Raw genomic sequence first — 13820 nt, 5'->3', positions numbered from 1 at the left:
CACCCCACAGCTGTCTTCTTCATCTTGGCACAGAGCAGCAGATCGGTGAAGAGGAAGACGTGCCGAAGCTTCCTGGAGCTTTCCGACACCTCCACCAGGAAGCCATCCTTCACCAGCTGACGGGCCTACGAGAACACCTCATGTCACTCATTGTTGTCCAACCAAGGCACGCACAATGAACCTGACACGACACCGGACCAAACAATGTGGCGTTTTGGCAACGCTTGAGAGAGAAACTGCCTTGTTTTCAAGGACATCAACACATTTTGTTATTGTGTCCGCTACCTTGTTCAGATTATGGCTGCGTGGGTTTCAGCGAGGTCAAGGGGAAATGATCCAAACACGACAATTCTGAAATCACGCCACTGACTCCCCATCAGCTCTACAGTCGCTGTGTCGGATGTCTGCTTGACGTCAAAGGGGAACTCCATCAGAGTCTGCTGACTCCTACATTCTCAAGTTGTACAAAGACGTTTCTTGCTACAGAGGGATCTGCTTGAAGTCTGATAGAGGGCATTGTGGGTAATGTGTTCCTTTTGGTGGTTTACAAGAAAATTCTAACTTTCTAAAGAACTTTCTTACAAATGATTTAGCTTTAAATCAATTATACCAAATATGTTCTATGTAAAGCCCTGAATTTTGGTCTTTTTTACAGACATAAAACCCTTCAACAATTAATTTGATTAGCAATCAAATATAAAGTTAACAGACAATTACCTTGATAATCTATTAATCATTTTGAGTCAAAACTCTCTTATTCCAGCTTCTCAAATGTGAAATGTCTCCTTTCTTTACTCCTCTAGACTTTGGGAAACACTGATTGACATTTTTTATTATTTCCTGACATTTTACAGACCAAACAACTAATCGATTCATTAAGAAAATAATCAACATTTAAATTGACAATGAAATTATGTGTTAGTTGCAGCTACAAAATGATATGTGACACTTAAAAATAAAATAAAAGACAGGACAAAGAACAGGAAAATGTGAACTGATTTGAATACAACACATTCAAAGGAGGCATTTAGACCAGCAATAGGAAAAAACAGTAGCATCTACTTCTATCCTGTTTATTATAGTACAGTTAGTGGCTTGTATCTGGTTATTTTAAGGTAATCAAAAGGTCGTTTCAAGTTGTTATCTCATTCATACTCAAAAAGGGTGTTAATTGACAAATAAGGACACTCATACACACCTCTCCCTTGGGTGTGGTGACAGCAGTCCTGCGAGGGTCGATCTCCTCATTGATGGAGGAGAGGAAGTTCTGAGATATCCTCAGAGCGTCCTGCAGGAGGGGGAAGTCCGGGTGGTCCTTCGGAGTGTGTTTCAGCAAGTCCTGCAGCACACGGTTACACAGACGCACACAGTCACTGTTTATTCTATGATGCATAAAACTGTAATAAAGCACCGTCGGATCACTGAAGTAAAAATATCATATCCTGTATCGTTAGAAATCCATTTTCACTTCTTAACTCAAAAATCAACCCAAGCATATGCAGAAGCTCTGATTGAATTTTGCCTTCTGATAATAATTGCACTGTGCAGTATTGCACACACAGCTTTCTTATTGAACACCGATATAATCTCCTAAAATGTAATTCCTTTGTATTTATTGAAGCTCAGGATGATGAACAGGACAGCTGACAACAGCGGCTCGAGCTGCCGTCTTCCCTCCAAAACAAACACCTCTTCATTTGCATGAAAGGCAGGAACATGACCTTGGTGGAAACACACACACACAGACACACACACAGACACACACACAGACACACACAGACACACACAGACACACACACTTGCCTCGGATGCATCGGCCATGTTGTTCTGACAACTTCATGCAAATGAAGTCATGCCATAAACTCCTGTAACATAATGAGACACATCCTGGCATCTCTCTGCTCACTTGATTGGCAGTTTCCACTTAATTATTAGTCAGCCAAAAAGGTTTATTTAGGCCGAGAGGACACTGTGATAAACAACGCAAAGCAGACTTGGATGTGTCAGCTCTTGAGGCTGTGTGGAGGTGCTAAATTAAAAGTTTACATCACGGTATATCAGGACATTTAGAAATCCGGACGGGATTTTTAAACCCCTCTATGAATACAGACACTCCGCTTTCAGTTTTTAATGTGATGCATTGTAGCGACGCCACCAGAGGTCGTTTCTACAGTGCAACAGGCAGTGGTGTTCAGAAAGATGGCAACTCAGTGTTTCCGTCTTTTGTTGCCTTAAAAAGCTTAGCGTTTTTAGTAGGAACGTCAGTTTTGGTTCATTTTGAGAAAAAGACAAATGAACATACAAGAGGCACATTCCTTTCACTCCAGCACTCCGCTGACTCAAAGAGCTTTACCGCCGCATTTTACAGGGTTACATCCTCCTTCTGTTGTTGTATAAAGCTTATAGTATTTTTTATAAATATGAATCTGAAAAGAACCAATACTGTTTGATAAATGTAGTCAAGTAAAGAGTACATTTGTTTCATCGTATAAGTATAACGTAGCATGAAAATGAAATATTAAAGTAAAGTATAAGTTCCTCAAAATTAGATTTAAATGCAATATTTGAGTCGATGTTACTTTCCACCTCTGGTTTTAAGGAGGCATATCCAGAATCAGTGTCCTGTGAAATGATCCTTTCACCCTTTGTGAAATCCTTTGTGGATGTGTAAGCAGTGTACTCACATGAAGGACCAGGGTGCTTCTGGTAACACGGTCGATGGGCTTGTAAAGCAGAGCTGTGGGAGAGAAGAGGAGGGTTGTGAGTCAGTGTCGCTTACACACAAGTCTTTACACGGAGACACACACTGCCAGAGTGGCTTTGAGCAATACATGCAGCCGACCCTGACCCTTCACTTCAACAGACAATCATATCGTTGTTATTTAACTCTAAGTGTTTCGCTGTATACATGCAGTTTGTAGGCAGGCTGCTTAGCATGCAGTCTATCTCCGGGGTTGACGCTGCAGCCTCCTATTGGTTGGAAACCGCTGCATATTTAGGCTGCTACTAGGTAAACTACAGCCTGCGTGGACGCTGGACGTCTCTACATCACAGTTAAAGCCTGCACCATCACACTTGGCTGAGTTCCTCGGGGGACGGCTTTGCTGCTGCCGATGTGGTGTGAACAGCGGCAGGTCTGACACACCTGACAGGTCTAGGGGAGAAAGTCCCACAGATAGGACGAAGGGGAAAGAAAATGCAACCAAAAAAGAAGACACAAATGAGATGGACGTCAGGCAAGGTGGCAGATGTGAGAAACCCTCGGGAGGAAAGCAATAAGAAGCAGAGACACATATAGATGTGAAAGAAGAGAGGAAAGTTAGGGAGGGAGGTTGAAGGAGAACACCAGCAGTCATGTAATGAAATGCCAAAAGTGTCTCAAGGTCTCAAAATAATAATGCCACTGGTGTCACAGAGCAAAAAAAAAGTATAATAATGTTGCTCTTAAAAAATGTATGCAATAAAAAGTCACATCAGCAATCTGGGAACCAATGTTCCACTCAGTGATCAAGCTAATCTCCATTTCTTACAGGGCAGACTGATTTTTAAAGCAGAAGGGAAGAAGGTTGAGTCAGGTGAAGCAGAGAGAAGCGATGCGTTCTGTATGCAGGGCTGGTCGTCCCGCTCTGCTCCCACTGAGGGGCAGAAACAGTGCTACTCTTATCGCTTCAAACCATCGAACGTCGCTCCCATCAACTGAACAGTAACGCAGACATGTTATCTCTCTCTTCTTCTCTCCCTCTGTACTCTCACTTTTAAGCACTCGCCTTCCTTTCTTCTCGCCTCCTCCTCCTTGGACTAAAAGAAATGAAAGGGCGAGAGCACAAACCTACAGGGAACATTGTTCAGATCTACTGATGGAGCTCATCATATTAAACTCTACATACTCTCATGTGCTCCAATATACATACACACACCCAGTATACTGTATAAGACCAAAGAGAATCTTCTATACGGCCTTGCTGATGCTCTTTCAAGTTTCAAGAGCTCCACCCTCTGGTCATTAATAATGCGGCTTCCATCAAAGTTCCTGGTTCACTGAACCAATACCGCTCCGTCCCGGAGGACTTACTTCATGACCTGCGCTGACTACAACACCTCTCATTAAGGGTGTGTGGAGGTTTCTATTCACCTCCAGAACAGCAGCTTTAGCAAACGTTAGGTGACTTCAGGTTAGCTTGGGTCCAATCCAAGTTTCAGGCGTTAATACAATACAGTATATTAAAGAACACCCGTTGTGAGAGTATTAGCTGGATGTATAAGTCAGCACATCAGCTGTATTGATTATTCATGTCCTTCATTGTGCTGCAGGTCTGACATTCAACCGCAACCTTGTCTCCAGCCGTGTTAGCTGCTTCGTGAAGCTACACTTAGATACGTTGGTACTTTGAGCTAAATGCAATGCTAACATCGGCAAGCTGATGTTAAAGCTGAGCTGGGCTTTTTAACCCTTTTAGACTCACTACTTAACAATCTATGCCAATCATTTTCTTTGTAGTTTTTTTTATTTATTTTTTTATCAAAATCCAAATTTATTTTTCTCGATGGAAAACAACATGTGACACATGCATACATCAGCTTGAACCAACCAATTTCACCCAATAATATCATGGCATCCATCCATCAAACAACCTGCAGCTACAGCACTGCACAGAGCTAGAGACGGTTGTGAGTTTATCTTTTTAACGAGGAAATCAAATTCCTTCCAAAGTTATGTCCTGCCAGCCTGTTCATATTTGCTAATTAGCGCTAAACAGAAAGTACAGTGGAGGCCGATGGGAATGTCATGCATTCTGCAGCTAGGTGGTCATAAACCAAAGCACCGGACAGATTTTGACCTGCTAATGCCACTAGACAGAAAGTTCTGGGATGACCTAAGTCAGTGTGATTCATCACCTGAGGACCATGAATGTCCATCAATTCCAATCCATCAAATAGTTGCTGAGATATTTCCGTCTGGACGAGGTCACGCGATGCGGACAAAAAGATCAATAACACCTTTTACAGTGAAGTTCAAAGTCCAGCTGAGAGGCGGGACGAGAGAGGCCGAGAAGACAGAGGGAGAGAATCAGACGGAGAGAGGGGGATTATTGGAAGTCGATGACCTGCCTCTGATTGGTCCTGTTCCCAAGGTCGCCTTGACGACTTGGCTGATGGACAGATAGTTCATCTTTGCTAAGTAGGGAACGGATCGTTTGGGCGAAGTCTTTGAACGGCATCACACTGCACGGGTCAGCAGCTAGGACACGGGGGCTGCCAGCTTCATCTGGCAGCCCCCGCCGACACCCGGCCGCCAATGTTCGACGTGAGCCGTGACGGAGGACGTCGAGGACAGAGTGAGAGGAGAGAGAAAATAAAGAAGGCTGAGTGACAGATAGGGAGAGGGCATATAGGGATTAAGAAAAACAGAGAGGAAGCTGTCACGGTGGGGAGCAAGAAAACCCATTTACATATGAAACAGAATGTCAGCTGCCTGTTTGATTTAGCACTTGCGTTGCTATTTGCGTCCATTCATCAGGAGGTGGCAGGAAGATGAAACAAACAGCGAGCTATTTGTAAAACAACCTGTCAAATTATAATTAAGAAAATACATTAAAAGCTGCTTGAAGACGGGAGTCTAGTTGAATCACATGGAAGACGAGGAGGATGGAAGAGTTCGGGGAAGAGAGGCAGGGGGGAAGAAAGCGTGATGAAATACAAACGGGGGGAAACAAAAGGTAGTTTCAGAGTCGAGCTGGAGAAATCCCTCGGCTACCTCGCCAGGTAATTAAGGGACCGCAATCCAAACAGTAATCAAAGCAATCGCCCTGGGTGCTGTCAAACACTGATTGTTGAGGGAATATGACACAACCTTCACGCTTCCTACCGCTGTAGAGAAAACCAATCATATAGTGCAGCCTCAGCTAAACTAATGGGATTATAACACGGGGGCATGTTTGGGTCCTCATTTACGGTGCATAAATTAACAGATGCTTCACAGGTACACGATGCTGAAAATTGGCACACATGAAGGCTCACCGACTCTCATTCAGCCTGACAAAGCCACACCATTTGCTCATCATGTTAATTATTGCACAACGTTTCATTACTTCCCGCTGCAGCAAAGAGGTCTACCTGCTGGTTCGGTTGTGCCAAATTCCCCTAAAACCAAAAAGCTTAAGTTTGCAAGACACCAGCAGAGCATCTGCATATGCACACAGTCATTAACTCACACAGACACTGATCCTGTGGCGATAAGTATTCTCTACGACGAGGAGCAGTCTGAGGCCAGCAGCCCTTATACAGAACTAAACGTGCCCTGCTTTTAAACAAACACACACACAAAAGCTGCCGTCCTCCTGTATGTTATGTTGAAAGAAATGAACAACTGTCTGCCAGTCCTGGTGTTCTCTCTCACTAAGCAAGCACACAAAAGAAACTCATTTCGTCACCTCATTAATTAGATTACAGCACAGAAATGCACAAAAAAATAGCAAAATCCTCTGCAGACAGAAATTACTCATGAACATCAGACCATAAAGCTCCAAATATCCCAACGCTTATCAATAAGTGTTCCGACTTCACGAAACAAGGTACCGATCTACCGTAGAAGAAACAACAACGACGTCTGTGAGGAAAATGACAGGAAAAAGAGGAAGAAAAACACTCCAAGTTGCCTGCATGGATCGGCGGCAGCTCACATCATGCAGTCTTTACCGTAAGTGCAGTTACAACACAGTCTGAGGACCAGAAGCACCTCCATATCCCTCATCTCCTCTCCACCCTCTGTTCTCCTGATCACTGCCTCCTTTCTCAGGCAGAGACGGGCAGAGAGGGAGGGAGAGAGAGAGAGAGAGAAAGGGAGTGTGTGTGTGTGTGTGTGTGTGTGAGAGAGAGAGAGAGAGAGAGCGAGAGAGAGAGAGAGAGAGAGAGCGCTCACACATGTGCCGGTTTGCCTCCCAAAGCCCGCCACTGCATACACAAGTAGAAAGAGAAGGACTGGAGTCTTAAAGCAGCAGGCTAGCCTAGACAGACATACGCTCACACTCATAATAGACACACATAGACAACCACACATGCACACGCACACACACACACACACACACACGCTTACCCTCCATTGAGACGTTTGAGGTAGAGTCTTTGGAGTCTTTAGGACCTTTTACTTTGAGGTTCTGAAAGAAACAGAAGAGTGGGTTGATACATTTAATTAACCACACTCTCACCTAGCTCTCCACTTTCATGGTTCTCACTGTGGAGATAAACGAGAAAAGTAACATGGAGAGAGTAACTCCTTAAAGGTTTTGATATAAAAAAAAAAGTTTCAGTTCTGTATGTATTGCTGTAAGTTGACAGGGCTTTGTTTGAAAAAAATTACCTGAATTACAGAATAGGCGAACACCAAACAAAAGTGGTAAAAGGTCAAAAACATAACAGGAAATGGAGGATATATCAATGAGAAATGATTTCCATAATAAAAGAATTCAAAGTAACAAATCAAACTATCCATTGTTTAAATGTTAGTTGTACAGCCATGCATCATCAGAGTTATTTTGTTAACTAACATCTACAACACCTTCAAAGCAATCAGGAGGATTTTAGCTCCACCGAACATCACCATCAGCCCTCAATACTAAATATATCCACCCATCTGCAACGACGCGTTGATGTAAAGTAGACTTACAGGAGCCCAAGCCTTCTGTTGTGAGTTGCACAACGTATCTGTCCAGATACCAAAAAGCTTAAAGTTGAGGTGAAAAAAGCATACTTTCTGTACGGTGAAGTATTTCTGAGTATTTCATGCGGGACATAACGTGCTCATGACCTTCTGCAGCTCTGTGCAGAGCCAAAATTGCAGACTGATGGATGGATGTCATGATATAATTGACTGAACTTGGTTGGGACTAGTTGGCGTAAGTGCGCGTCATATTTTGGATTTACTACTAAGATTTTGAAATAAAAATATGAAGAACTTGATTTTGTTTGTAATTTTATCGGCACATATCGTTAAACTGGTGCACAATATGACGTGAAGTGTTGAAAAGCTTTTTGCATTTGAGCTCGACTTTAAATATGCTGAATGTAGCTTATTTTCACATCAAATTTTTTGAGCGAGTGTTCCTCAAACCAAGACCACATTTCCCATAAACACGTTGCTTCCTGTCCAAAAAGAGGATGTTTCAACCCTCCTTGCTTCACTTCTGCAGTCGTCCTGTGAGCATTTGTTTTCTCCTTCACTTCACTGACGACGATGAACGTGATGGTTTGGACACTTGAGACCAAATAATAGATTTGTTTAATAATTATTATGATCATTTTGACAGTAAATCTAAAGTAAATATAGTTACATTAGCTTCGTTGGTTCAGGGAGGGAAAAACGCTCTGAATAAAGCAGCAGGTATTTGCTTTTTGATGTTATGGAAATAATGCTAGTGTCATCATAATCTGAATGTTAAAATGCGACACTCAGCAGCTCTGAACCAAAAATCAGCCAGGAATCTAATAATTGTGCATATTTTCTATTCATATGTGGTCCTTGCATCCTTCCAGCCGCTCCTGGAGTCTCATCTTTGGAGGACGAACTTACCTCAGATATCTTCTGGAACTGTCCGTTGGCCTGGCTGCACTTCTCTGCCGTCTCTCGCGCCACCTTGTAGTTGTCCACAAAGGCCTTGTACACTCCGAGCTGGCTGGCCTGGGAAGGGAGACAGACAGTGGTATGAAACTCTACTATTTGATGGGACTTGTTAAAAAAAAGGACAATTCTGAACCAATAAGCAACTGGTTTACCGTCTAATATGTACTATTACAACACAAGCCTGTCATGGCTGTAAACCAAAAGCCAGTGAAGTGAACACAACTTTCCTTCACCTTCAAACATCTTTTCCAGGCGTACTTCCATACATACGGTCACACAATCACATTAAAATTCGGCTCTGGCAGATTAATTAATTAACATTCCCATCATGATTGGAGGGTTGAAAAGAGTGCTGCAGTCCCTCTTCTGCTCTATCCGCACTCGCATACAGTATGGCCAACGCACACAGGCTAATCACATTCCCATAACGCTGGTGACTCCTGATTGAAACAGATTCACTTTCTCCCACTTCCATTAACGCCGCCTCTCGGCTGCGCTCCATGTGCATTGTAACACAAGCTGCAGACCAGCAGCGCATGAATATGCATCCTGCTACAGCAATGCTTGAATGGATGGGCTGAAGAGCTGACTGCACCCCATTAAAGCAATGAGATTGGATTCAGTTGAATAGAGTGAATGAGTAAGACTTGTTACTTTTGTCCTTAAAGCCCCCTCTCCTCTTCCACTTGGCCTCAGAGGTTGAAGCAGAGCGACAAGAGAGGAGTCATGAAGCAACCATCCGGTCTCGTCGTGTGACACTGAAAAGATGATGTACAATATTCTTCATAGGAACAGATGACGGAGAAAAGAAAACAAATGGCCAACAGCTACTTTGTGCTGAAGTCATCACAAACCTGACACACGAACATTTAGCCACACAAGGCCAAACAAGTGTCACTGTCTGTATCATCATTCTCTGGAGAAGTCGTCATGTCAAACCAAAACTTTGGTTGGAAGAGAGGAACCACCATGTGTGACTACATTCCCAAAGATGGAGGACTTTTGACTTGGCATATTGGCTGGAAAGTACAAACCGAGCACAATGACGTATTTAATCAGTTCCTCTTCGTGGCGACGGTATGAAACCAGCTCCGTCAATGTGACAGCCTGAACAAGATCACGGGTCAAAGGGGCTGGTGGGAAAACAGCAGCTTGTGTTTGAGAGTGGAGGTGGTAACGGAGAGGATGAAGACGAGGGAGGGTATGAAACAGAAAGAAAGACGGGGACGTTCTCTAGCAGACCAAAATACCTGCAGATAACTTCTATACTCATCCAACATGTTGGACGGTAAAATGCTGCAGGCCAAAGCATGTTTCTAACAATATCTCTGGTATGATTCTACAGCTCTAAACACAACACAGGCAACGCTCTGCTTCATTTATTTATTTTGATTTTAGAGGACGCCTCACTCACTTTAAGCACCAACTATGTGGTTATAATAAGTAAAAGAAAACACAGCAATAAAATAAAAAAATATAACTGCTATACAGGGAAAGCAGCCAACTACCTACCACTTGTATTAAACGTATTCAGCTGACATCAGCATGGTGCAAGCAGTCTTGCAGAGTGAAATCCAAGTATACAGTCAATTGCACAATCAAATATTGCACATGTAGCACGCTGTTACTCTACAATGGGCCACAGTCCCTCCTGTTCCCAAAATACATTGTTCCCTTGATCTCTAACACTTAAACTTCAGGCAGACGCTAACATGTCATGTAACTCGCGACTGCAGATTACAACCAGGATGATTCAGCCTTGAATGGTGCAATGACTAGAATCACTTTGTGGCAACAGCATAATTAATGAATAAATCAGAAACTCAAAGTGATAAAGCCCTGACCCAAAATGAGCTTGAGTTCATATCATGCAACATTATGACTTCCCATCCATCAACCCATCCATCCATTATCTGTAACAGCTTATCCTCCTCAGGGTTGCAGGGGGGCGGGAGACGATCCCGGCTGACATTGGGCAAAAGCAGTCAGCCCAGCCTATCACAGCACTGACACATGGAGACAGACAATCATCAATGAAGCCAACCTGCATGTCTTTGGAATGTGGAGGAAGCTGGAGAACCTGGAGAATGCTGTTAGGCCAAACTCCACACTGAAGGCCGACCTGAACCTGGTTTCGAACCCTCTTGCTGTGAGGCAACATTGCTAACCACTACACCACTAATTTAATCCTGAATAACATACAATAATCCAGAAACGAGACTAAACATCCGACGTCCTGAAGACATAAATGATGAAGAGTCTCCAGCCTTTCTGCAAGGCTACACTTTGGCACAGTGATCATTTCAACTGAATGCTAGCATGCCAATAAACTCACAATGACATGTAAATGTGTTAGCATGCTGCTCACATTTGCCAATAAGCACTAAACATAAAGTACAATTGAGGGTTCAAGGGGGTGTTGAAGTTATTAGGTAAACCAAAGCATTGGACAAACTTTTAACCTGATGATGGCGCTAGATGAAAAGTTATGGGATGACAAATGTTATTCAAATTCATCCTCAGGGGGACACCGATGTCTGTTCATGGCAATACATCAAAAAAAGATAATTCACTGAAACCCAGAAGAGTCAAGCTCATGGCCCGAGAGCTTACAGAAAGTCAGTGAGCTTCATCTCCTTGGTACCGTGAATGTCTAAATGTAGAATTTATAAAAGTCAATGTGGACCAACATTGACATCCATAGAGTCTCATCGCTAGCAGGTTATAACGGGAACGCAGTGATCCATGTGTTTAGAACGTTTTAATTAGACCAAACACTCTTCAGACTCATGGCCGTAGCAAGATCGTCCCTTCACACTTACCAAATCATATTCATTCAGTCAAAAGCAACCCTGGCAGTCCCGGGCTGCAGCTGAGCCCTGTTCTCATGTGAAGGTGTGAAAACCCAGAACTATGGGTGGCTGTTCTCCTCTGTCTCACCCCTTTTCTGGAAGTCTCTCTTTGTTGCTCCGTGCTGCCGACGAGCAGCAGTAGGGAGTAGACCAGCTAATTACAGCGCCATCTGTACTCTCACACTGCCACTCTGACTAAATGTTTAGCTGCCACATGACATCCTCATGTACGCACTTACAGGCAGCACAGATGGGAGCTGATGACTACACTAATAGGTGTCACTTGGTGGTGGGGCTCCCGGGGTCCACAGAGGGAAGAAATACTTATTAAACTAACAAACAGGATTACATCTCTGTTCCTTTTCTCCGCTGCTAAATATAAACGCATGTGAGATTGTCAATCAAGCTTTGTGAGTTTCCAACACATTTCAAGGCTGTTCAAAAAATGTATTTATGTAGGACACAGTCCAAAAACACAATTGTCTGGGCTTCTCACCAAATACTGTACAGCATAACTAGACAAGGTCCATGGATTTGTGACTGTAAATCATCATTTTGCCACTATAGCTGGTCAGTTTTGTGCGGAGGTGTTAGCTAGTTAGCGAGCTAACCTTAACGGACAGTAGTAGAGAAGCTAGCAGCTACAGAATCACTTGTTCATGCAGCTAGCCTCTCCACCAGTAGCTAGCTAGCTTAGCTCGGATGCTAGTCCTTTGAATGCTAAAGAGAAATACTACTTTGAATCTAAATTTTGTGAGTTGTCTTTCAAATCCACTGCATACACTGGAAGTTACAATCTTTGAGTCATAGTCGGTTACTGCTAATACTAAACCCTGCTGATGATTTAGTTTTCAAAATGTTCCCAAAACCCTTTGTGAGACGATGAAAAGCAAAAGTTTCATATTAGAATCAGACGAACATCCTCATCAGGTTCCACAAACAATGGCATGAAATATTCTCATGTGTTTTAAGGCCAGTTGTGTTTTACTGTCAAACTAACAGGCCTGTTAGAAACTAGGTGACTCTGGTTGTGGCTGAACCTTAACATTCAACTGTATGATGACAAACAATGAGACACCTTGATTCTGTCTAGAAATATACAAAAAAAAAAAAATATAGATATATATGTAGAAATATATATCTTGTCCACTGCACGGATGTGAACTTTTACCCTGTGTAATTTTTAAACTACGTCAGGTGGTTCTAAATCAAAGCTGCCAGCTCACAGAAACAAACAGTGAATCACAGTAGAGCCAGAAATAGTCAACAACTTCATACAGTAACCTCTCTTGAAACCAAAATAGAAGTCTCGGTTGTGAGGAGTTTATTTGTCGGAGCTGGAACAGCTCTGGTCAAAACGACAGGGTGCCCGTGACTTGGCCAAATGGATCCCCGATAATCTGGCATCTGATTAACTCACAGCTCATTAGCGAGAATAAATCACGTCTCCTAAGATCCGAACACATGGCGTGGCAAGCTGAACGCCGGACATGCTTAATTGCCGATCAGTTAATCACAGTTATCTGGTTATTGTCATTTAAAAAGGGAGATTTCTAAAACCGTAGATACAATACTACAATACTACTGTCAGTGTCAGGCAAGTTGAAACTAAAGGAGCTTCCTGGGTAAATGTGTGACAATAGGCTAGGCTTTTCAGCCAGCTAATCAATTACTAATTTAACATGAAATCCATGACGACACTCAATATTTATTAATGTGGAATGATGTTAGGAAAAGTAATACATTATTTATAGTCTATTATATTTTAAAAATCCCATCACAAGATGAGGCTGTAAAAGAAATAGTTCCAACTCGCTGAAAATGAACCTTGTTAACGGCTTTTATACTGTGTATGCGCATAATAAAAATGAAATTGCCTCATCCGTTGCTTTGTTCTCCATCTTCCGTGGTTTTCTTCTGAGGCGAAACCCTGTCGTCAGTTAGAAGAGGCTCACTGCCACTTTTCTAAATAGAGAGTTTATTTGTCTGTCTAGTTTCCAGTCCGGGGAAAATTATAAACCACAATATTCTGTTACAGCCCGCCCTCAGTGGGAGGACACAGTCAGGGTGAACTAACAGGACACAGTGTGCCACGCTTCATTTACTTCATCATGTCAGCTACACTCCTGCTCTCAGGACCTAATTGTTAAAAAAAGGCCACTGAAGTTAACAACTTTGGATTTTACTCACTAAATGTGCACATTAGCCTTTTCCTCCCCGCTGAGAGTCTATTACAGCATGTTGCATCTTAAGAGACATGTACTGTATTTTCACTTGCTCTCACAGTGCGTTATGTGCTGAGGAGCCCCGTTCAAATTGCATTAACCACTCAGTGCGAACGTGACAATGTA

General features: G+C 42.8%; 1 protein-coding gene across 5 annotated transcripts in view; it reads right to left on the bottom strand.

Moving 5' to 3' along the window:
* Positions 1-13820, bottom strand: part of abr (ABR activator of RhoGEF and GTPase) — a 111523-nt gene that overhangs the window by 48488 nt on the left and 49215 nt on the right. For 4 of the 5 annotated variants that reach the window (XM_084029783.1, XM_084029778.1, XM_084029779.1 and 1 more), the window contains 5 exons: positions 8567-8674; positions 7094-7154; positions 2685-2737; positions 1199-1339; positions 4-125 (listed from right to left, as the gene is read on the bottom strand). In XM_084029783.1, coding sequence (XP_083885909.1) covers positions 4-125; positions 1199-1339; positions 2685-2737; positions 7094-7154; positions 8567-8674 — 485 coding nt within the window. Of the gene's footprint in view, positions 1-3; positions 126-1198; positions 1340-2684; positions 2738-6696; positions 6769-7093; positions 7155-8566; positions 8675-13820 lie in introns of those variants that run through there. The other variant, XM_084029781.1, reaches the window with a different exon arrangement.

This window comes from Eutrigla gurnardus (genome assembly GCF_963514095.1).
Source record: "Eutrigla gurnardus genome assembly, chromosome: 15".
NCBI lineage: Eukaryota > Metazoa > Chordata > Actinopteri > Perciformes > Triglidae > Eutrigla > Eutrigla gurnardus.
The sequence above is the reverse complement of the archived record's forward strand: the minus strand, read 5'-3'. Positions and strand labels throughout refer to the sequence as shown.